The sequence below is a fragment of the Knufia obscura genome (assembly GCF_036327395.1).
Source record: "Knufia obscura strain CCFEE 5817 isolate CBS 148926 chromosome Unknown scaffold_3, whole genome shotgun sequence".
NCBI lineage: Eukaryota > Fungi > Ascomycota > Eurotiomycetes > Chaetothyriales > Trichomeriaceae > Knufia > Knufia obscura.
In genome coordinates this window covers 2,177,520-2,197,824 of record NW_027042689.1, presented here as the reverse complement: position 1 = coordinate 2,197,824, position 20,305 = coordinate 2,177,520, and the positions used below count along the sequence as shown (strand labels likewise).

Below are 20,305 nucleotides of genomic sequence, written 5' to 3'. Positions count from 1 at the left end.
CGACCTCTCACTAGCCAACAAGTTCACTATCCTTACTGCACGTACACCTTGTATTGCTTCACGAAACATTGTCGACAGGCAACTTCTGCAACAGCACCAATTCGGTCATTCTCGGGCAAGCATATCTGTCGGCTACTTCCTCGACAACGTTCAGAGATCTGCCCCACACAGAGAAGTCACGATCCGAGCCTTTCCAAGTCAGACACTGGGAAGCTTTGCCTCTGCACGTTGCACTCCAGCGCCCAACCTGCATACGACGAATCATACTCTTGCCCACTCCACCTGAATCCAGTACCAGTTGGCACACAACGGCCCAAGCCTGCCTCTGCTATTGCTCGAGCAGCTATCTACGATTCGTCTATTGTGCGACCACGGTCTGCTGAAGAAAGAGCCTACTCCTACTTCCGGCGTCTTCGGGTACACTGTGTGGCCCTGCGTATGCGGCACAAGAGAAGTGTTACGCATGTTCGACAGCGCATCTCAAAACAAGACTTCTTCCTAAAATCTGGGCGCAGCATCATACATTACCAGCGTCGATAGCCGTCGTGTTAAGATATCTCTGCACGACGGACAACGTCTCATTCTGCGCAACTCATCAACATCCCCGTGGTTTGGCTTTGGGCGCGAATCCGAATGAAGAAGACGTTATGATCACGAGCTGAGATGCAAAAGCCAGCCATGTCGAACAACAACGACAACCGCAGCTTCTCTCCAGCTAACGGCCTGAACGGGAGGCAGGAAAGACTCCCGCAGAACTATCAGGATCCCCGGATCTCGACAAGCGAGTATGGCTCACCAGTTCCAAGAATGCCTAGAACAGGTTATCAGCCTCTGGCACCAGTGAGCGTGAATGGAGGCACACAGGGCACAGCACCGTCATTGTCATACCCACCTCCACGCCAACCAATCAATGAGGCTGTTACGTCAGCCGTGAATACTACTGACAGCAATCTATCTCCGGAACTGATACAGCTCATAACACAAAATGTTATTCAACAGCTTCATACCCACAAGCCTACCGTGCCTCCCTCTGCGCAACCTGTTCAGTCGCCTTCGAACCCTTTAGCCGATCAATCTGATATCGCATCGTCTTTACAAGGCTCGCCGATAGCTGAAAGAGCGACGGTCTACACACCACCGCCATCGTATCGACCAGAAGACAAGCGTAGGGAGAGTATGTCAATGCCCACAACGCACACTGTCAATGCGTTCGGCTACGAGACCGCACGAAAAGAAGCCACTTCTCCTTTCAGTCGTGCAAGTACTGAAGAAGCAGTGCTCAGTGATGCAGAATCGAGATCGAGCAGACCTGAAGCTCCCCGAAGATCATCGACGGATGGGGATGCGACAGTGCTGGAGAAGTACTGGGGCAAGCTCTTCGACGAGCAGGGCCAGAGCACAGAACGACTTCAACATTTCTTGGAAGGGATTGCACTGCAGCTTATCGAGAACTATGAGCCCAAGCATAGCCTGGTCATCACTCCCGACAAGATGCAAAAGTTCTACGAAGATACTAGGCTCGACAACCGCGTGGAGATTTATCCTTGGAAGCTTATTTTCGACGACAAAACATCTTCCATCTCACGACTCCTCCGCGAGAAAGACATACAGGTGCAGCATCATCTTATACAACCTGCTCTTGACGCGAGACCAGACATACCAGGGCTGACTCCTTTTGGCTTCGCCTCTTGGATGACTATGCTGATAAAAGCTCATCCTGACCACGAGCACGAACGATTGGCCAAAGCACTAAAAGTCATGGCCGTCAGTCACCCTCAGGAACGAGGTCAGCGATTTCCGGCTGCTATCTCACGCCGGCTGTTTCCAGCCAGAGGCGACGAGACAATATCCGCTAGACTCACTGAGTTAATGGCTGCGCACTGCAAAGTTCAGCTCAGCAGCCGGCATAACAGCACCGCAGTCCCTGCGGATATGGATTCGAAGACTGAAGCCCCGCAAAGTCCTCGAAGAGCCGATGTCCCTCCTGCTCCCACAGTCGAAGACGCGGCCGACGAGTCCGAGAAACCAGCTCAACAGCCAAAAGACAGCGGTGTTTCGTTCACGGCAGAACCAACCAAACCTAAGTTCCGCGATATGCCTTCGTCCGACCCTGAATCGACGAAAGCGTACTCGGTAACTTCGATTGAAGATGAATCTGATGTGCCTACCCCTCAGCCTCCTATCGAACGACAGAGGCAACCATACGTTGCACAGCCTGGTGGTGGAAAGACCTACGGCGGGACCGCTCCAGCGGACAAGAAGGTCGATCAAACACAAACACAGCCACCTGACACGAGTGATATGAGACGCACTAAGAGTGTGTCCAACCCTCAAAGGCCACGAGTGCCACCACCTATTGCCATTCATCAAAGACCGGATGCGCAGCCACCTCAGCCTGATGGTGCTGAATTATCCCGATCTCGCAGCAATGTTGTTAGTGGTCAAAATCCCGGCTCAATGCATAGAACGCGCAGCAACAGCACTCACGAACGAGAGGCTCGTCCCTTCCGTCGGACGCGTAGCAACAGCACATACGCGAACGATGCAGGTCCAAGATATCATCCGCAACGGTCGCCTTCATTCAGCAAAAGTGGAGTTGATTTCCAGAATCCTCGAGCTACAGACTCAACAATCAATTATCCAACTTATGCAACCTCGAACAGTGGTCGACCTGGGAGCACCTATCATCCGTCAACAGCAGATCGATACGAATATGCGAGGCACCCAACGCATGACCCCCGAGATTCAAGGTACGAGCGTGAAAAGAGCCGTGACCGCACACACGACGCACGCTCGAGACCGCGGTTCCAAACAGCGCCTGGTCCGGATGCATATCCCAGTCCGGATGACTACTACCGTTCACAACAAGCGTATGCCAATGCGAACGGGGTGTCTCAGCCGGCTGGTGGCCCTTACCAGTATCCTCCAACCGCATATCGTGATGGAGTAAGATAGTGGATTTGCTCCGAGGGCTGAGTTTGCCAGCAAAAGGACCTATGCTTGACGACGGAATGACCTTGATGAAGATGATGACAAGCCAGACTGAATATTGGACATGCTTAACTGCAGCGATGACATTGGATTGAGCGTTCTGTTCTGTTTTGTTTTGAGAAAGCAAGAGATCGAAGATACCCTTCCAGATTGTCATTCTACATAAGTCACGACTATTTGTACCGAGAGCTCTCTGTCGCTACCTAGACTGTATATCAACGTGACGCAGCTGGAGTTCAGGGAAGATCCCGGATTGAGGACTCTGGTCTGTCTGTCATGTTGCATTCAATATACATATTTGTGAATATGGTTCATATTTATATCGTTCATATTTTGGTAAGAAAAGACATGCAGAGAGACTGTACTCAAGATCGAAATGTCCCTTCCATGACTCTTAACAGGCAACCGCCCAATGCCCAGGGAACGATCTACTTCTTGAAAGTCTTCATGTCTCCTTTCGATCTCAACTACCACTTAGTTCGTATCGAGGAATGTCCCCGTTTCCTCTACCGATCCTGGTTCAGAGACTGCCGCATTCGCTACACCTCCTACACCTGTCCTGTTCCAGATCCCGTGAGCGGCCCGACGAGATGGTGTGTCACGGTTCGCATCCTCGCGGAGACCATATCCGCTGGATTGTGTGCAGAGTGTGCAGAGTAAGTCAGCAGAGGCCTAGATAGGTAGACGGCGTTGTGTGCACTGAACGGTCGCACCGGATTCGGTTTCCAAGTCGCGGAGTATTCGCTGCTGTGTGTTGGTGAGATGTTGGTTTGGGGCTTGAGCCAATCACTCAAATACGTGACTGCGGCTTCTCGTTTTTCTTGGTTGTCTTGGTTGACAGCAGTGTGGTAGTGTTTCGTCGATCGGTCGTGCTTTGAAGTGCTCGAGATTAGAGATAAGACCGGTTGAACTTGCGCGACTCAGTCATTGTCCTCACGCATCGTCTAGACACATGCAGTATGGAAGTGAGTCCCAAAGGTGCATTATATGTGCATTCAAGTCAACTGTACACCTCTTATGTGCAGTTTCGCATACATTCAGCTTCCGCAAACCGCTTCAGACCAAATATATCTCATGCCCTTCACATCTATCCCATCTCCAATCCACCACCCCTCACGCCTCATGAATCATATGCCCCATCCTCCCAATCTTCGTCTCCAAATACCTCGTCAACTCCTCCCCATGAACCCCCTTCATCCCCCTCCACGCCAACGGCACCATCGCAACTCTCTCCACAACCCTCACTTCCCTCCCCGGCCCCTCCACAGCCCTAACCTTATCCGGGTTATTCGTCAGTAACCGTATCCCGCGTTCCCCCTCGCTCTTGCTCTCATCACTATCAGTTCCCAATCCTAGATCTTGTAGTATTGCAGTCGCAAGGCCATACGTCCTTGCATCAGCCGGATGACGCAACAGCAGATTCGCTTCGACGGTATCATTGCCTAGATCTTGCAGGTTGTATGCCTTGAGTTTACTCGCTAATCCGATCCCGCGCCCCTCCTGACGGAGGTAGACTATTACGCCGCCTGTATGTGAAGGGTTGGGGTTTGTGGCAGAGCTTGTGCTCATTAGACGCGCCGCTTCGTCGAGTTGTTCGCCGCAGTCGCAGCGGGCGGACCAGGCGGTTTCGCCCGTGTAGCATTCGCTGTGGATGCGGACTAGGGGGGGTTTTAGGGTTTCGTGGGCGGGTGGGATGGGTGGTGGCATTGAGGCGGGGTTTGAGGGGGGTGTTATTGGTCTTGGATTTGAGGATGTGAGGGGGGTGTTTTCTGAGTTCTGTTCGTCTTGGGGGTGGGTGGGTGTCGGTGGGTCTGTGTGTGTCGGCGTTAAAGGTTGTGATGGTGGGACGGCTGTGTCCTCGGGGATGGTTTCGACGTTCTTCAGTGCGCTTCCGCTTCTTTTTCGCGTTTTTATGTCTGGTCTGAGTACTTTCCGACGTAGGTCTTCCTCGTCGTCTCTCCTGCTGCTTGTTCGTCCGGGTCGCAGTCTTCCTACGTATGCGCCTCTGATCATGCGGTCCATTTCTGTCTCGCCTGGCTTCTCTTCGTCTAGACTCCGGCTGCGGATGTTGTTGCCGAAGACAATCGCAAGGTGCTCCTTGTTGTCGGAGTCATTCTGATAGAGGTGCAGAAACATCTCGGCGCCGGAGGTAGTTGGTATGCGAGCGCGGACCAGACATTCTACCTTTGGTAACTTTTGTACAAGTCTCGGCTGTTTCGTAGTGCCAGGGTCGTCAAGTGACGTGTCGACTGGTATCGATTTCGGTTCATGTTTGCTGTGGTGTAGGCCGGAGGGTGTGCCGGGTAATGATGGGGTCAAGGGTGGTGTATATGCTGGTGATATTAGGTTGTTGGGTATCCCCGGTGTTGGAGGCTGAGATGTGTTTTCTAGATCTGACCATCCAGAAAGGTACTGTGCTGAAGGTCGAGGTTGAGGGGCTATTACTGGGGAGGCATGGGAGGGGAGCTCGTTCTCTGTGGTCATTGTGGCGATTGCGACGATATATGTTGGCGCTGTTTATGTATATTTCATATCTATGTTCACGTAAAGAATATAAGTAGGATATATACAGGTCGATATGTGTTGCGCAAGAAGTTGTCTGCAGTAAAGCTGAGTATGTGAAGGTTTATGCCTCGGCGTTGTAAGCATGCGGAATCGAGAAAACGAAGTCAAATTGCTTATCCCACATGCGGGCGTGCAGGACCCTGCCGACCGAAGACCCTTCACCTCCACTGTTGTGCCGATGCTGCAGCATGTCATCCTCTTGTCATCGTGCATACCGGCATGAGGAGAGCCGCTGTTGCGCGCTCGCAGCTGCGGGTTCGTCTTTGTATGACTCAGCAGCTATGATCGAAGTTTGGTGCTGTAAGACCTGATGAAATGTAAGTTCGCAGTGACCAACACCATCAGCTTCGACGGTGCCAGAATTTTGAGATGCTATCGAGGCGGTGTATCGAGAAGAAAGCACCTGGCAGGCGCGTCTGTGCGTGGCTGTCGAGGAAGGTGCCACGACCAAGTTGTTCCTTCCTAGAATGTTATCTTGATGTCATGCCCACTCACACAATGCTTTGAACCACAACGAGACCTACTAATAACCACAGAGACTTCGTGTAATTGACACATCAGGAAAATAAGGCCAACCATTACGATGCCTCACCAAAAAAGATCAAACCTCCAGTCAGCCGCCGAGTCCTTCTGCAATGCCTTTGCCTCTCAAAAGCCGCTCGATGAAATCTTCAATCACTTTTCCTCAAGATATGAAATATCGGCACATGAACATGGGTTAAAACAACTTGCGCCTTTTCTAGGTCGAGAGTACACAGGCGAGAAAGGAGTCAAAGAATATTTCGAGACGCTGGCAAAGTATCTCAGCTACGAGAACATGAAATTCAGCACATACGTTGTGGATGCTGCAGAGAATAGAGTGTCGGTGCGAGGACAAGCAACGTTCACGTGGACGAGTACTGGTCAGAGCTGGGACGAGATATTCACATACGTGCTAGCATTCGATGAGGATGGAAAGGTTGTCAAGTATGAGGTTTGGGCTGATAGTGGTGCGGCATATTTGGCCAGCAAAGGTCAGCTCGATGAGCTGAGAAAAGGTTGAGGTATCGGTAGCTGCATCTATTACGTGAATACCAAATGAGGCTGGAAACTTCCCAGAAACCAAAGCAGTCGGCGGCTCTCGTGGCTATTCCATACCACATCTAGGGTCGTATATGAAGTGGAAAGCTTATAAGCTTCGAGGCTTCACAGACGGATGAGAGCAAGTCGTAGTCTTCTAGGGCAATTGCTTTCTGGAAAGCGGGAGGGCGTCCATTTTGCTTGCCATGATGACAATGCACGACCCATGCTGGAAGTCCCGCTACGTCAACAGAATCACCCAAAAGCCCCTGATCGTTGAGTGTCGCAATGTTCGCCATAAGGTTGCGCTGCTGCAGTTTGCTGAACTATCGCATCCGTGTATCGAGCACAAACCTCCTTTCCACACCCTTCTCGGTGTCGTCCTCTTCACCTTCGAAGCGGAGTGTGTATTCTCCACCTTTCAACCCGCGAACCACCTTCGCCCGGTAAAACGTATCGGTGTCCGGATACCGTGCGTAGACTGTGGTTCCGGGCTGGAAGACGGTGCCTTTCCCATCAGCGCCCAGTGCTCCTGTCCCGCTCGCTGGGGGTATTGGGTAGAGATCCTTCGCTGTCGCCTTGTGCACCGATATCTTGCCCGACGGATCAGGCTCCGGGTCTTGAACATCGTAGATTATAGGTTTCCGGTCCGGATGAATCTTTTTGATGATACACTGTATCCCAACACCCACATCATCAGGCACCGTCTTGCTGTATTTATAGAAGACTTCTGTGCCGATCGCGAGCAGGCCAGCTCTCTCAGCTTGAATACCCTTGTGCAGGTCTCTATCTGCCTCCGACATGGCAGCCGTCCCGTCCTTCGTGGAGTCCTTCGCTGCTAATTCCTTGGCTGTTGCACTTCCAGGTGGACGGCCCACGACGGGAGTTGAGCCACGTGGGGTATTCGACAACTGCTTCCGCTTCAGAACGTCCACCCTGGGATTCGTCGAGGCCGTTGTCTCTGCCGGACTCACAGCGGCGCTGCCATCGGCGGAAATGTCAGATTCTATGATCGGTCTTTGTTGATATGAGGACTTAGTTCGTCCCTTCGGGCCAGCGCCTCGCGTCGGAGCTGGCTCATCGTTGCTGCGTAGGCTTGCGAGGATAGCAAGCTTGTTGACAATATCCTCGTCATCATGGACCTTCTTCTCTGCTTCAGCGTTGCGTAGCTTTTTCCGGTACAAATCATCTAGCTTCCGATGTTGTTCCGGCCTTGAAGCGGACCCTGATTTGTGTGAGGAATTTGTCTTGATTTCTTCTTCAAGAGCAAGAATCTCCTGTCCAAGTCGTGACGACTCGTCGTTGTATTCTTTGGCCTTGCGAAGAGACTCGAGGACGCTGTTGAGGTACTCGAGCTCCAGATCGTTGTCTCTGCTGGTATCTCGGCCGCCGCGGCGCCCTCCGCCTTGTCGGCCGGACATACTGACTGAAACAGTCAGAGATCACAGCAGCCGTCGTGCAGTCCGAGCAATACTTCAGGTAGTAAACCTCGGTAGCCTTTGCGGCTTCCAGATAGCTCGCTGTCCGTTTGGTCAAGCGGAGTGAGGTGCTTTGGTAACCGCGATGAATGACAAGTCAACGCTTCGCTTTCGATAGCAATATATGGCGACAACACTCGTATGTCAGTGATGTCGCAAGCTGTATGGACTCTATTTTACTTGTGATCCAGTAAGTGTCAGGACTGGACTCGCTCGCGGCTAACTGGTAGGTTTTGTCAAGTATATAGCAGTGAGTGCAGTGCTAGCAAATCCCTAGCTCACAGGAACAAATATGCTGGGTCACTGCTTGACTACTCCCAAAGTGATGCCTTGGGTGCTTGTTCCGAGATGTTTCGTGGTGTATCCAATGAAGATGAGCTCGTGATCACGTTGCTGACCCCTTACGGATCTTGGTGTGGCTACGGTGGGGCACTAACGCACGGATAGATCTCTGGTTTGAGAAGAACGATGCAAGAACAACGGTGTAGTGAGGTAGAAATTATAACTTCAAAGATCGACTGAGGCATTCACACAGCCTACAAGATCGAACACCGTCATACTTGCTGCTTGAACAAAGGTGACTCTTAGATAACTGTCTTCTTCGAGCACCACTCGCGATTTTTGTCTCTGATACATCTGACATCACAACCCCGCCAGTATAAAAATGCAAGTACCACTATTTCGTCTGCAGTGTGGTATGTACATCGCTCGATGACATACTCAGACCACTGACTGCGACAGGCTGCAACAGCTACGATTGGGGAAAGAAGGGAAAGGATTCTGCTGCTGCAAAATATGCGGCAGCCACTCCTAGAGACGACTTCTCAATCCAGGATGACAAACCATATGCTGAACTATGGATGGGCACTCACCCCTCATTGCCATCAAAGGATCTAGAGACTGGAAGATCTCTGTTGGACATGGTACAGGACAACCAAGCACTAATGGGTGGCGACATTGGCAAGAAATACCAGAACAAGCTGCCATTCTTGTTTAAGGTTCTCTCGATCGCCAAAGCACTATCCATTCAAGCCCATCCAAATAAGAAGCTAGCCGAGCAACTCCATGGCAAGGACCCGAAGAACTATCCAGATGACAACCACAAGCCCGAGATGACCATTGCTGTCACCCCTTTCGAAGGGTTGTGCGGCTTCCGACCACTAAAGGAGATTTCATACTTCTTGGACACGATCGAGCCTCTGCAGACTTTGGTCGGCAAAGATCATGCCGACGAGCTCAAGCAAGTCGCCAACGATTCTGGTGCAGAGCTTTCTCACGCCAAAGCTGCTCTGCGCAAAGCATTTACTGCTCTCGTGAAGCAAGACAAGGATGGTGTTGCCTCAATGTCCAAGAAACTGGTAGCTCTAGCTGAAGAGAACAAGATTCAGCCAGGTCCATCAGTAAACACAGCTGAAGAGTTGAATGAGCTTGTGAGACGATGTAATGGACAATTTCCCGGAGACATCGGCTTGTTTGTGCTCTTCTTCCTCAACTTGGTAAAGCTTGAGCCTGGCCAGGCAATGTACCTGAAGGCTGACGACATTCACGCTTACATCTCGGGAGACATCATCGAATGTATGGCAAGCAGTGACAACGTGATTCGAGCCGGTTTCACCCCCAAGTTTCAGGACGTCGACACCTTGACTGACATCTTGACCTATGACCACGACCCACCTGAGCAGCAGCTCCTCCAGCCAGTCGACTACCCATATGTCACACTGAACACAACAGCATACAGCAGCAGCAGCTCGAGCTTGTTGTACGATCCTCCAATCGAAGAATTCAGCGTTGTCCGCACGGCTTTGAACAAGTCAGGCGCAAAAGCTACCTTCGAAGGTCTTGCCGGGCCAAGTATCGTCATCGCTACTAGTGGCAGTGGTAAGATCAGTGTCGGACCAAAGAGCGAGGAGTTGAAGGAAGGATACGTGTACTTCGTAGGTGCAACTGCTGAATTGGTGATTGAAAGCGATAGCGATGAGCTAGTCACGTTCCGCGCTTTCTGCGAGATTGATGACAAGGCTCACCAGGCGAACGGCGCCCATTGACTAGCAAGGAGCAGAATGTGATGACATCTGTTGATATGAACCCTAAATCCTACGAGCACGAGGTTCGTGTCGACGAACAATTCAGGGGCAAATAGACGCAGATAGGGGTCAGCAATGCCACGTAAGCATTGAAAAGCCCACAACAATCGAGTCCAACCTCGCCTGACATACTGTCTTCTGGTCTTTTGAGTTTCAATGCCATCAAAAGCACTTTTGGCAAGTCTGGTGACTCGATCGCGATTTCCACCGTTTGCTTAAGAAGTACGCATCGAAATGGTCACCAGCAGCGCGTTTGTGAAGGTGGATCTACCAAATCGTGCTCATTGGCTTGGCTCGCTAGCGCAACCAGTCCTCGCGCCAACCCTGGCCACTGCTTCTTGTGTCTGCATTCTTTGTACCTTGACTTCTCAAAAACGACATCGAATCATGTTCATATCAGCTTTGCAATAAGGCCCCCAACATGGCGACGATAATGGAGCCCACGGGGGACGTCATGGTGCATCCCGAGGATGCTGCTGTCATCGAGCAGTTGGCGAAGTTACAGCAGATGCATCAGCAAATCCACGACTTACGGTCACTGTTGCCAAATGCATTGCTCGGACCAGCACGAGAATCAATCATTCAGCCACGCGGATCGAATCCCAGCCATTTTGCTGTGTCTGTCATGAAAGCTGCGAACGATGGTGTGAAGGGCATCCAGAGCTTTAAGCAAGACTGGCAAGCCCCAGAAACTCGCCAGCTGTTCAGAGATGCCAACGCTGCAAACACGACTCAAGGCAGTGATACATGGCATATGGATTATCGGTCTTTGGCTACAACTGCCACCCGGACCACTAACACTGACCTACCGCGAGAGGACATTCAAGTCGATACCATCGAAGAAGCGAAGATAGCTTTCGAATCCTTCAAGCAAAACGAGCGCAAGATCAAGTTGCAAGCGCCAGACTCACCGGATATGTTTCCAATTGATGTCGAAGTTAACAGAATGCATTTTCGGCTCGACCGAGATGAGACTTCGAACACCTACACAATCGAACCTGTTACGGGTGGATCGCTGCCACAGCAGATCGCTGATCAACTCACTCAGGAAAAGTCACGCAAGAAACTGGGCAAGCTCTTGGTATGTAGCTCCTGCGAGCGAGCAACGTCCACCGTGCTAACCAGGATTAGGCACACTTTGAAGCTTACCACGCCATTCGCCTACGCAAATGCGACAAGTGCCGAAGCCTGCTAGATTCCGACTTGAAACTGCCTCTGGTGCGGAAACTGACCACAGAGAGATCATCCGAAAATCCTGCGGGCAGGTGGGCAGCCTACCACATGGCTTGCAGTCCTTGAGGAGCTTGATCCTGCGTTCTGGAACCACTTGCCAAAGAAAATCAACCGCCCCGGACCTTGTAAACTGAACTGCCTACACTCAACCACATCCGTCCTAGCATTTACCGCAACGCCGAAATGTGCCTTTTGCTACACAGTACCACAATCGTGACCACGATGTCAGCGTATCATACTGCGGACGGCGAGTCGCGAGTCGAAATTGAGCCAGCAAGAGAATCAAGATGCATACGCATGTGTTTCTATACTGCCGAGCACGCCGCCCACAAAGAGAAGATATTGACATATGTCGTTTGTGAATCCAGGGGTCCGTCGTCAGGATCCAGAACCCCGCTGCAAGCATCATTAAACCGCACATCAGTCACTCAGCGTCAGCATAGCTGTTCGAAGAACCTTTGTCGCTCCCATTCGATACGATGGTTATGGTCCTAATTCCCCATGTATTCCACTCCCACCAGCGTACACCCATATCCCAAACAGCCCCATTCACGCCGAAGTCATTGGCGCTGCAGACGCCAATGTTGGGACGAAGCAGCCAGGATTGTTACAATGGACTTCACTTGGCGCCCCTAGATGTGGACGTTGTCTTCTCACTCTTTCCTTCCCACCGCGACGCCACAGATTATGACAACATAAGTATCACGACGAAAGTCCTGTTCCGCAGCTAGGCAGACGTGACAGCTCCGCGGCAGGAGATCTGTTCGTGCAGGCAGCCATGGGGAAGAAGCAGTCCTTCGCTGCAATACTGGTGGATCCAACTATAGATTGCTAGGACGACGTGCCGTATTGTCAGAACCGGTACATGGCTTTGGTCTCCATGCACTATGCTCGATACACCCAACCCTTCCATTGAGCTGATATCCACTGCATGCTCAGCGAAATGAGGTCTTGGGACAAGAGGACGACTCTGAAGTATGGATATTGCTGGATCGCTACACACAAATACGAGACGTCAGAAACGCACCATGAATAAGGCTGAAAGCCATTCTAGCAATATCGACAGCTTGGACGTTGTTGCATCGTCCAGCTATGTGCAACATGCACGAGATAGCAGGTTGAAATTGGTCTGCCTTGGACCGGTACCAACCCTAAACGATTCTTGCATAGAAAGCATGTTTGCGGTTCTGACTATCTAGTCGCCTGCGATGTGAGCACATTTCTTGGCGTTGGTTCTGGTACCGGCTTCGATAAACTGATTACAATTCTGGAACGCTATGTACTTTATGGTAGCTGGGAGTCTGGAACCGACATTCTCGGACCAGGACATGAAACCCACGACAGCTATAAAGATTCCACGTCTTGCAAGTATTTTGCTTGTAGGGAATGTAATTCCTCAACTCATAATTCTGCAAATCAATCAAGACTGTCAAAACCTCCAATACCCACATCCCCATCACCATCATGAAGTGCCAAGCGATCTTCTCGACTCTTCTTCTACTCTCTGGGGTGCACACCATCAACACACCTTCTAGCGCAACAACACTCATCACCGCTACTCGAACGAACACTGACACCACACCCACGGCCAACTTCGTCCTTCCTAAAGACCTTGGCTCAACTGTCAACCTCTCTACTAAGCTAGACAAATCCTTTCTCATGTCCAAACTTGGCGAGACCTCCCTTGTAGTGGATGAAGTCTGTCGTAAGTGCGAGGAAGCCGACTTCAATTGTGGCTGCGACAAGCACAAGGCGTCAAGACCAAGGACTCTGGAAGAGGGAAGATTGATTGGGGAGTTGGAGGCAGCCCGAGCGGAGGTAAACATATGGTGCGATCTCTGCGATGAGCAGAAGATGGATTGTGGATGCCGGGGTAAGCCAATTTGTGGGGGCCCCTTGGGTAAGCTTTGCTGAAGGAAAGGGAGAACATGGAAAAGCTCTCTCTGTGGGAGCTCAGCATGCAGAGCGGGTGAAATGAGCGGTACCTTTTTACTACTCCTTGTTCAGAAGATGGCACCCTCCGATTCAACGGATTGAGCGCTTTGAGGACAATTTTAGGCAGGTTTAGCGCTCACTTCGTTGAATCGGCGGGTGGATGGGTACTTGCAAGCATATCGAGGGCCATCGTGGGGTCATTGTCCTGGTCTTGCGATCAGCTCATCAGGAGCACGGCTAGGGATTATGCGAAAGCACGAGATTCATGCCCATAGCTCAAATGAAATGGCGAATTGACATACTCTTCCATGCTTATACTCTGCTCCTTTTCACCTCGCTGTCACTCTCCCTTCGTGAACATGACGTAGTGCGGAGTAGATCCGCTGCTAACCGAGGCCTGCAATAAGTGCGCTCGGCGTGTTGTGGTGGTGTGAGTTGAACATCTTGCGCTGCAGCTTCCTGACACTTCGAAGCGGGTTCTCATGCTAACATAGCTGACAGCAGCTCCGACGGTGCGATACCGGTACCTACCTGCCTATCATGAACCGACACGCCCTCACCCTGGCACGCCAGGTACAACGACCACTCCACCGAACCTTCAGCACCTCAAGACAACAGCTAGCCGACCACGTAAGGATAGTAGAAGTCGGAGCACGAGATGGTCTACAGAACGAAAAGAAATCAATATCCCTCGAGAACAAGCTCGAACTTATCCGCCGACTCTCAAGCACAGGTCTAACACATATCGAAGCTGGCTCTTTCGTGCCAGCAAAATGGGTCCCACAGATGGCATCGACAAGCGAGATCCTGACAGATCTGATACAAAAGCCACCAGCCGAGACACAACCAATAGCCTACAACTACCTAGTACCTAACATACGTGGTCTCGAGAATCTAGTCAAGATCTTTCAGCAGCATAAGCACACCAACCCCCCACTGCAATCCGACTACCCTACACCTCCTCCGTCCCCAACGCCCGAAGAAGCAGCTGGTCAAGGTCCAATAACCTCCACATCAAATCCAAACGAGATGTCATCCACACCATCACCATCCACCACCTCCAACACGACCGAAATCTCCCTCTTCGCCGCCGCAACCGAATCCTTCTCCCAACGCAACACAAACTGCAGCATCGCCGAGTCCCTCTCCCGCTCCATTCCCATAATCGACCTCGCACGACGCCACTCAATCCGTGTCCGTGGGTACGTCTCCGTCGCCCTCGGCTGTCCCTACGAAGGACCCGACGTGGATCCACATAAGGTCGCGGAGCTAACATGCCAACTCCTCGAGATGGGCTGCGATGAGGTATCAGTAGCAGACACAACGGGCATGGGAACCATGCCACGGACCCGCAAACTAATGCAGACGCTGAAGGACGCGGGCGTGTTAATGGAGGATGTCGCATTGCATTTTCATGATACGTATGGGCAGGCACTGGTTAATACGGTGGTTGGATTAGAGGCTGGTGTTAGGGTTTTCGACTCGAGTGTGGGCGGACTTGGTGGGTGTCCGTATAGTAAGGGGGCGACGGGGAATGTGAGTTCGGAGGATATTATTCACTTGCTGCATAGTCTTGGTTGTGAGACGGGGGTCGATTTGGTGAAGATTGCTGAGGTTGGGGAGTGGATTACTGGTGTTGTTGGGAAGGCGAATGAGGGGAGGGCTGGGAAGGCGACGCTTTCGAGGTTGAGGGAGGGGACGGAGTAGGAGTTGATTCGAAGCAGTTTGCAAAAGTTAGACCGTCGTGCGCTCTGCGAGACACTAGGGGCCTTCGAGTACAGTGACTAGGACTCTGTCCGTGCATCAGCCCCCATTACAGCTGAGCAAGCCTGGTCTTGGAGCAGTAACAGTCCTCCTGAACTAGTCGCGCCGGAGCCTTGTGGTAGCAGAACAACGCAAGTCAACTGATATTCAGCTGGTTGTTGCTCGTCGAGCCTGAGCCTGATCCCGCCACCCCTTTCTCAACCCTCAACGAACGCCCTCCCTTCCTCCACCACCAGAACTCAAGCCTCCCCAACCCTAGCCTTCCACCACCCACTTCATCCTACGGAGGCGGCAAACAGCCGCCAACATCAGGACACCAATCATACCTGGCCACCGTCGCCGTCACGGTTCCATCAATCGTTTGAACTATCTCCATAGCGCAGGAATGACCATCATGAGATTCGAATGTATCGTCTCGTTTTCGCTTCTGCCAATTGAGTGTGTATGTGGGTTTGGTTGGTAGGGGAGTATTGGTACTGATGAGCTGCGTGGACGTCTGGGGTCGGCCGTCAATCCCCAAGCAAATGTTTGTGGTGGTGGTTGTGGTTATTGGTTTACAGGAGGTGACGGTTACGGGGAGATCTGCGCAGACAATGGTTACGGTTGTTCTGCCGTTCACTGGGGATACTGCGCGGAGGGCGAGGAGGAAAGTGGACAGCATGATTTTACACATGTTGACTCGATTTTGGACGTAGGAGATGCGGTGATTGCTACTGGTTCTGGTTCTGGTTCTTGGTTTGGTCGGCTGGGTTGAATGTTGGTGGGAGGAATCTGAAGACTTGATATGGATAGCATGAGTACATAGTTCAGCTGCTTTCTCAGTGTGCAAGCGAGCAATGTTGGTCTCGAGAGGAGTGACAAATATCCTCGACGATCTATGTGGTCTGCCACAACCTGTACTACCTGACCAACCTTACCAAGTATCGCCTTCCACCAAATCAAATCACACGCAGTAGAACTGCCACTCCAGAAGCCCATAGAGCTCATTCCAATCATCGGGGCCACCCTACTGCTGCCGAACCATTCAGTCTATCCCGACACATCCCACCCCATCTATCTACACCCTAACCCCCCTTCCCCTCGCCGTAAAAACCCTATACCGCTCTCCACCCTTTGCACTTTCATCCTCCAACCTCCCAGCTCCCAAAGCCCCCTTATAATACTCCTCCCCCCTCCCCTCACTCGCAATAAGCAGTAACCGCCTTCCACTCGGCATCTCATCCCACCACTCCCTCACACACCCCACCAACCAACTCCCCAGACCGCGACCGCCCCACTCAGGCAGGACGTACACGTCCGTTAGATACGCCATGGTCGTGCAATCCGTTATTAGTCTTGCCAGACCGATTTGCGCGGGTTTGGGGTCTTCGGCGTGCTCAGAATGAGCTGGGTGTGAGGATGTGGAGGGGGAGGTGTGGGTGTCTGCGACCTCAGCGGTGGCGGAGTACAGCCCGAAGCAGACGGAGTGGTTTATCATTACTGTTAGTTCTTCGGGCGTGAGTTCTTTGGCCCAGGGGAGGGCGTCGGAGGCGAAGGCGGTGTTTATGGCTTGGGGAGAGAGGAGGATTGGGTCTGTGCTTATGTAGAAGCCGTCGCGGGTCCATTCGTGGGTTCTGGTTGTTGGGAGGGACATGTTCAGAATGAGTTGCTGCGATTACAGTAGATGTCGTCTCTGGTAGTCTCGGTGCTGCTTGATGTGAGATGTGTTTTTGATGTTCTGTTTCGCTTTTGTTGCACCTTTTGAAGCCTTGCTAGCCAACATGTACTTATGGAGCGAGGATGTCATGGTACAGAGGAGGATGTCATATCTGACCAGCTTCGATTGTCCATGACGATCCTATACGTGCCAGCACCATCTGTGGCGCCTATGGTCATCTTATTATTGCTGCTATGTGCTCTAGTCGTGCTGACGATAGTTAAACTCATGGTAGCAACGGAACAAGAGCGTGCGCAAAAGGTGCCCAAGCGAGTTAGGACGACTGTTACCGAGACCACGCACGCAAGCAAAGGCAAGAACGAAGGCACGTCCAAACTCGCACATAAGCACCAGGCAATGTTTGGAATCGAGATACCAACACTGCAAATCGTATCTTCAGACCGTATGCGTTCTCGCGAAAGCATGTCCGCATTCGAGGGGTGCCAGACGCACAAATCTAGCCTACCAAACGCCTAGCGAAATGCCTGCTCGTCCGTTCAAATGTCATCACAGATTCGTCAAGTAATCCTCAATCTCCTCCTTGCTCAGCTTGCGGAACCTTGGACCAACAGCACCTTCGACACCTTCATATCCTAGCAGATGATTTGCTGGATCACCCACAATACCAATCTCTACCGTGTCACCATTCATCTCACCTTCTATCGTCTCCTTCAGGGTCAACAGAGCAATGTGTATCGCATCTTGCAGCTCCAGCTCCTGAGTATACCTCTTCTCCAAGAAGGTCTTCGCGCTAGTAGCGCCCTTGCCAATAGCTGTTGCCTTCCATGGGAAGTATGAGCCAGACGGATCAACCTGATATAGAGATGGTCCACCCTTTTGTATGCCACCCGTCCGCCTTGAAGCAGCCAGCCTCTTCTGCTCTTCAGGCTCAGCGGTCATCGACTCGACCGGTTCTGGCTCAATACCATCGTCCCACCCAGCAATCAACAGACTCACACCGTAGGGTCTCACACCACCACTTTGTGTAGCTTCCTGCATGACTCTTGCTACATCCTGCACCAAGATCCGGGTGGGTGGGTACTCGTTGTAAATGCGCTTGTAGTTCGTATGGCTGACTTTGCGGGCCTTGTCGACGAGAACGCGGTAATCAGGACCCATTCCACTGTAGACCATGCCGATGTTCGGTGTGACTAGAGAGATCTTGGAAAGAGACTCGGCATCGATTAGAGGGGAAGATGACTTCTTTTCGGTTGCGAGGACGATGCCGTTGGTTGCTATGGTGGGTATTAGTTGAGCTTGTGAGGCGAAGATTCATGGGACCAGAATATACCTTTTATGCCTAGAGATGTGACTCCCTGGTTGACTGCATTGAGGGCATATTCAATCTGCACCAGCTTTCCACTGGGCGAGAAGGTTGTGAGAGAGAATGAGTATCTGTCCGCCATGGCGGAATATCGTTTGGCTTGTGTAGTGGCTCAGCCGTCAATGAAGGGTGTACAGCTGGAGAAGAAAAGCAACGGCGCTGGGAAGAGACTCTGGGCTTCAACTAGGCGCTGTGATGGAGGGCGTGGTAGTCGGTATAGTCAACAATATTGAGACGCACTGGCAAGTGCTGCTTCAAAGACCGCGAGGCTACAACTACTCGCGTCACCATTGAGGCAACAAGGCATCAGGACGTTCCTGCAGCTGCAGATCAGAAACACTAGCAGCATTCTACGCTCAAAGAGCACGAGACTTCACCTTCGATCCTACGAGTACATCTATCTTGACACTATATATTGAATTTCCGCACCCCTAGTTCTCAGATCTCGCATTCATCTGTTGGTATCTGTTCCCGCTCGAAAGGAGCAGACACTGTGTTACAGAAAGCGAATGAAGGACGCCTAGACGGACGAGTCCTCGGCATCCCCGCCAATGGCATGATCACTTGTAGCCAGCTGTTCTCCGGAACATCGGTCTACCAAATGATATCTGGCTGAACAGTTTTACCAAACTCGTACAGAATTGATCGAGGTGATTCCTGGACCATTCTAGTCGCACCTTCCCCGAACATCTGAATCGCAGAGAAAGAGGTCCGAACCATTGTCTGCGACCACGTGTACTCACTTTCGTCTAGTCTACCATCACAGTATACAGCAGCACCGGTCACCAGCCACCATGCAAGCTGCTGAGCATCCGAACCCTGAAGCGAACACTCAACCGTCCGACTCGACCACATGGACATATCCGACACGCTTCTGCAGAATATGTCGAGAAGATGTCCCCGCCACGGTGACAATGTATCCTCCTGGCCTGCCTATGCAATTCCAGACCCCGATTGTCGAGTATCGCAACGATGATGAGTATGGGAGACTGATCAAGCCATGCCATTGCAGAGGTTCATTGAGATACATCCATGAGCTATGCTTGCTACGATCAAGAACAGAGAATAGAAGAGCCGGCTCCATGTGGAAATGCCACGAATGCGGACATCAATTCAACTTCCAGAGATTGGCCATACAACGCTACCTTAGCAACTGGTATACCGTCAGCATCCTGACCGTCATATTCATGGTCACTGTGGTGTTCGCGCTGGGCTTCGTTGCTGATCCCATCATCAACATTTATATGGATCCATACGAAAGCTTGATTGGGGATGAATCAATATGGGACGAGTTAGAATTGAGATCGGTCATGGACAGTCCTGTCTCCCAATGGTCTCAACACTTTGCCAAAGGCTTTATCTCCATGGGCTTAGTCGGCTTCTTGAAGACATTATTTCTTAATCCTTTTCAGTGGGTGAACCTCAGATTAGGTGGCTCCCTATCGTCTACAAGGGCGACAGGCAGGGATCGAGCGATCAACATTAGCTGGATTGCCATTGTCATTGGTGTATGTTCAGCCTTTGCCTTCTTCTACAAGTTCGTGCAAGCTATTGTACAAAGGTCGTTGCAGAGAATTGGCAATAACATTGTCGACACTCAGCTGCCAGGTGATGATGACGACTTGAAGCCACCTTCGGGCTGGAAGTACAAGTCTGCAGGGCAGTCTCAGGACAGTACCAACCAGCAACAGCCTGGTACCACAACCGCGGATACAGAGCGCAAGCCACCTCCTGAACAGCCTACCAAGGACATCCCACAGTCGAGGGAAGAGTCGTCCGCAACCACTCCGCTGCAAGTCGGGCGTGAAAGTGTTGATGCTGATCAATCAAAAGATGCTTCTCAGAGTCTGCCTGAGCGAAACACATCCACTCCTCTCATGAGCGGCTCGTGGGTCGATGTCGGCACGCCGGCCAGTGCAGATGATGATAATACCTTGACTGGAGTGCATAGGCAAGGCTGGTCGTTTTCAAATTTATGAAGCAATACCATGTGCTATCTCATGCCTTTTGCTGCCCATGTCAGTTCCCATATTCTTACTAACCTTCTGTACCTCTAATCGCCTAACTTAAGCTTCCAACGTCTATGCTCATATGGCTTGGTAGTTAGTCTCTGTGCGAAGATCCATGTCATCTTGCCTTATCAACATTCGACGTTATGTCTTTCGTTGTGTTTCGG

The 20,305-nt window shown here is 51.5% G+C and overlaps 10 protein-coding genes across 10 annotated transcripts; 6 read left to right on the top strand and 4 right to left on the bottom strand.

Moving 5' to 3' along the window:
- Nucleotides 1-678: 678 nt before the first annotated feature.
- PMZ80_003891 (uncharacterized protein) lies at nucleotides 679-2,955 on the top strand (the record flags this gene model as incomplete). The annotated part of the gene is made up of 1 exon (XM_064872318.1): nucleotides 679-2,955. One exon carries the CDS (start codon nucleotides 679-681, stop codon nucleotides 2,953-2,955), a length of 2,277 nt encoding a protein of 758 aa, XP_064732698.1.
- Nucleotides 2,956-4,104: 1,149 nt separating this feature from the next.
- Nucleotides 4,105-5,475, bottom strand: RIB1 (GTP cyclohydrolase II; the record flags this gene model as incomplete). The annotated part of the gene is made up of 1 exon (XM_064872317.1): nucleotides 4,105-5,475. One exon carries the CDS (start codon nucleotides 5,473-5,475, stop codon nucleotides 4,105-4,107), a length of 1,371 nt encoding a protein of 456 aa, XP_064732697.1.
- A 664-nt stretch (nucleotides 5,476-6,139) lies between these two features.
- Nucleotides 6,140-6,598, top strand: PMZ80_003889 (uncharacterized protein; the record flags this gene model as incomplete). The annotated part of the gene is made up of 1 exon (XM_064872316.1): nucleotides 6,140-6,598. One exon carries the CDS (start codon nucleotides 6,140-6,142, stop codon nucleotides 6,596-6,598), a length of 459 nt encoding a protein of 152 aa, XP_064732696.1.
- Nucleotides 6,599-6,941: 343 nt separating this feature from the next.
- Nucleotides 6,942-8,036, bottom strand: PMZ80_003888 (uncharacterized protein; the record flags this gene model as incomplete). Its single annotated transcript, XM_064872315.1, has 1 exon — nucleotides 6,942-8,036. One exon carries the CDS (start codon nucleotides 8,034-8,036, stop codon nucleotides 6,942-6,944), a length of 1,095 nt encoding a protein of 364 aa, XP_064732695.1.
- A 721-nt stretch (nucleotides 8,037-8,757) lies between these two features.
- Nucleotides 8,758-10,138, top strand: PMI1 (Mannose-6-phosphate isomerase; the record flags this gene model as incomplete). The annotated part of the gene is made up of 2 exons (XM_064872314.1): nucleotides 8,758-8,788; nucleotides 8,835-10,138. 2 exons carry the CDS (start codon nucleotides 8,758-8,760, stop codon nucleotides 10,136-10,138), a joined length of 1,335 nt encoding a protein of 444 aa, XP_064732694.1.
- Nucleotides 10,139-10,598: 460 nt separating this feature from the next.
- PMZ80_003886 (uncharacterized protein) lies at nucleotides 10,599-11,476 on the top strand (the record flags this gene model as incomplete). The annotated part of the gene is made up of 2 exons (XM_064872313.1): nucleotides 10,599-11,258; nucleotides 11,309-11,476. 2 exons carry the CDS (start codon nucleotides 10,599-10,601, stop codon nucleotides 11,474-11,476), a joined length of 828 nt encoding a protein of 275 aa, XP_064732693.1.
- A 2,228-nt stretch (nucleotides 11,477-13,704) lies between these two features.
- On the top strand, nucleotides 13,705-15,052 carry PMZ80_003885 (uncharacterized protein; the record flags this gene model as incomplete). The annotated part of the gene is made up of 2 exons (XM_064872312.1): nucleotides 13,705-13,712; nucleotides 13,948-15,052. The coding sequence occupies 2 exons, from the start codon at nucleotides 13,705-13,707 to the stop codon at nucleotides 15,050-15,052; spliced, it is 1,113 nt and encodes a 370-aa protein (XP_064732692.1).
- A 1,114-nt stretch (nucleotides 15,053-16,166) lies between these two features.
- On the bottom strand, nucleotides 16,167-16,742 carry PMZ80_003884 (uncharacterized protein; the record flags this gene model as incomplete). Its single annotated transcript, XM_064872311.1, has 1 exon — nucleotides 16,167-16,742. One exon carries the CDS (start codon nucleotides 16,740-16,742, stop codon nucleotides 16,167-16,169), a length of 576 nt encoding a protein of 191 aa, XP_064732691.1.
- A 570-nt stretch (nucleotides 16,743-17,312) lies between these two features.
- On the bottom strand, nucleotides 17,313-18,211 carry PRE8 (Proteasome subunit alpha type-2; the record flags this gene model as incomplete). The annotated part of the gene is made up of 2 exons (XM_064872310.1): nucleotides 17,313-18,040; nucleotides 18,097-18,211. The coding sequence occupies 2 exons, from the start codon at nucleotides 18,209-18,211 to the stop codon at nucleotides 17,313-17,315; spliced, it is 843 nt and encodes a 280-aa protein (XP_064732690.1).
- Nucleotides 18,212-18,923: 712 nt separating this feature from the next.
- PMZ80_003882 (uncharacterized protein) lies at nucleotides 18,924-20,108 on the top strand (the record flags this gene model as incomplete). Its single annotated transcript, XM_064872309.1, has 1 exon — nucleotides 18,924-20,108. The coding sequence occupies one exon, from the start codon at nucleotides 18,924-18,926 to the stop codon at nucleotides 20,106-20,108; it is 1,185 nt and encodes a 394-aa protein (XP_064732689.1).
- Between the last annotated feature and the right edge of the window lie 197 nt (nucleotides 20,109-20,305).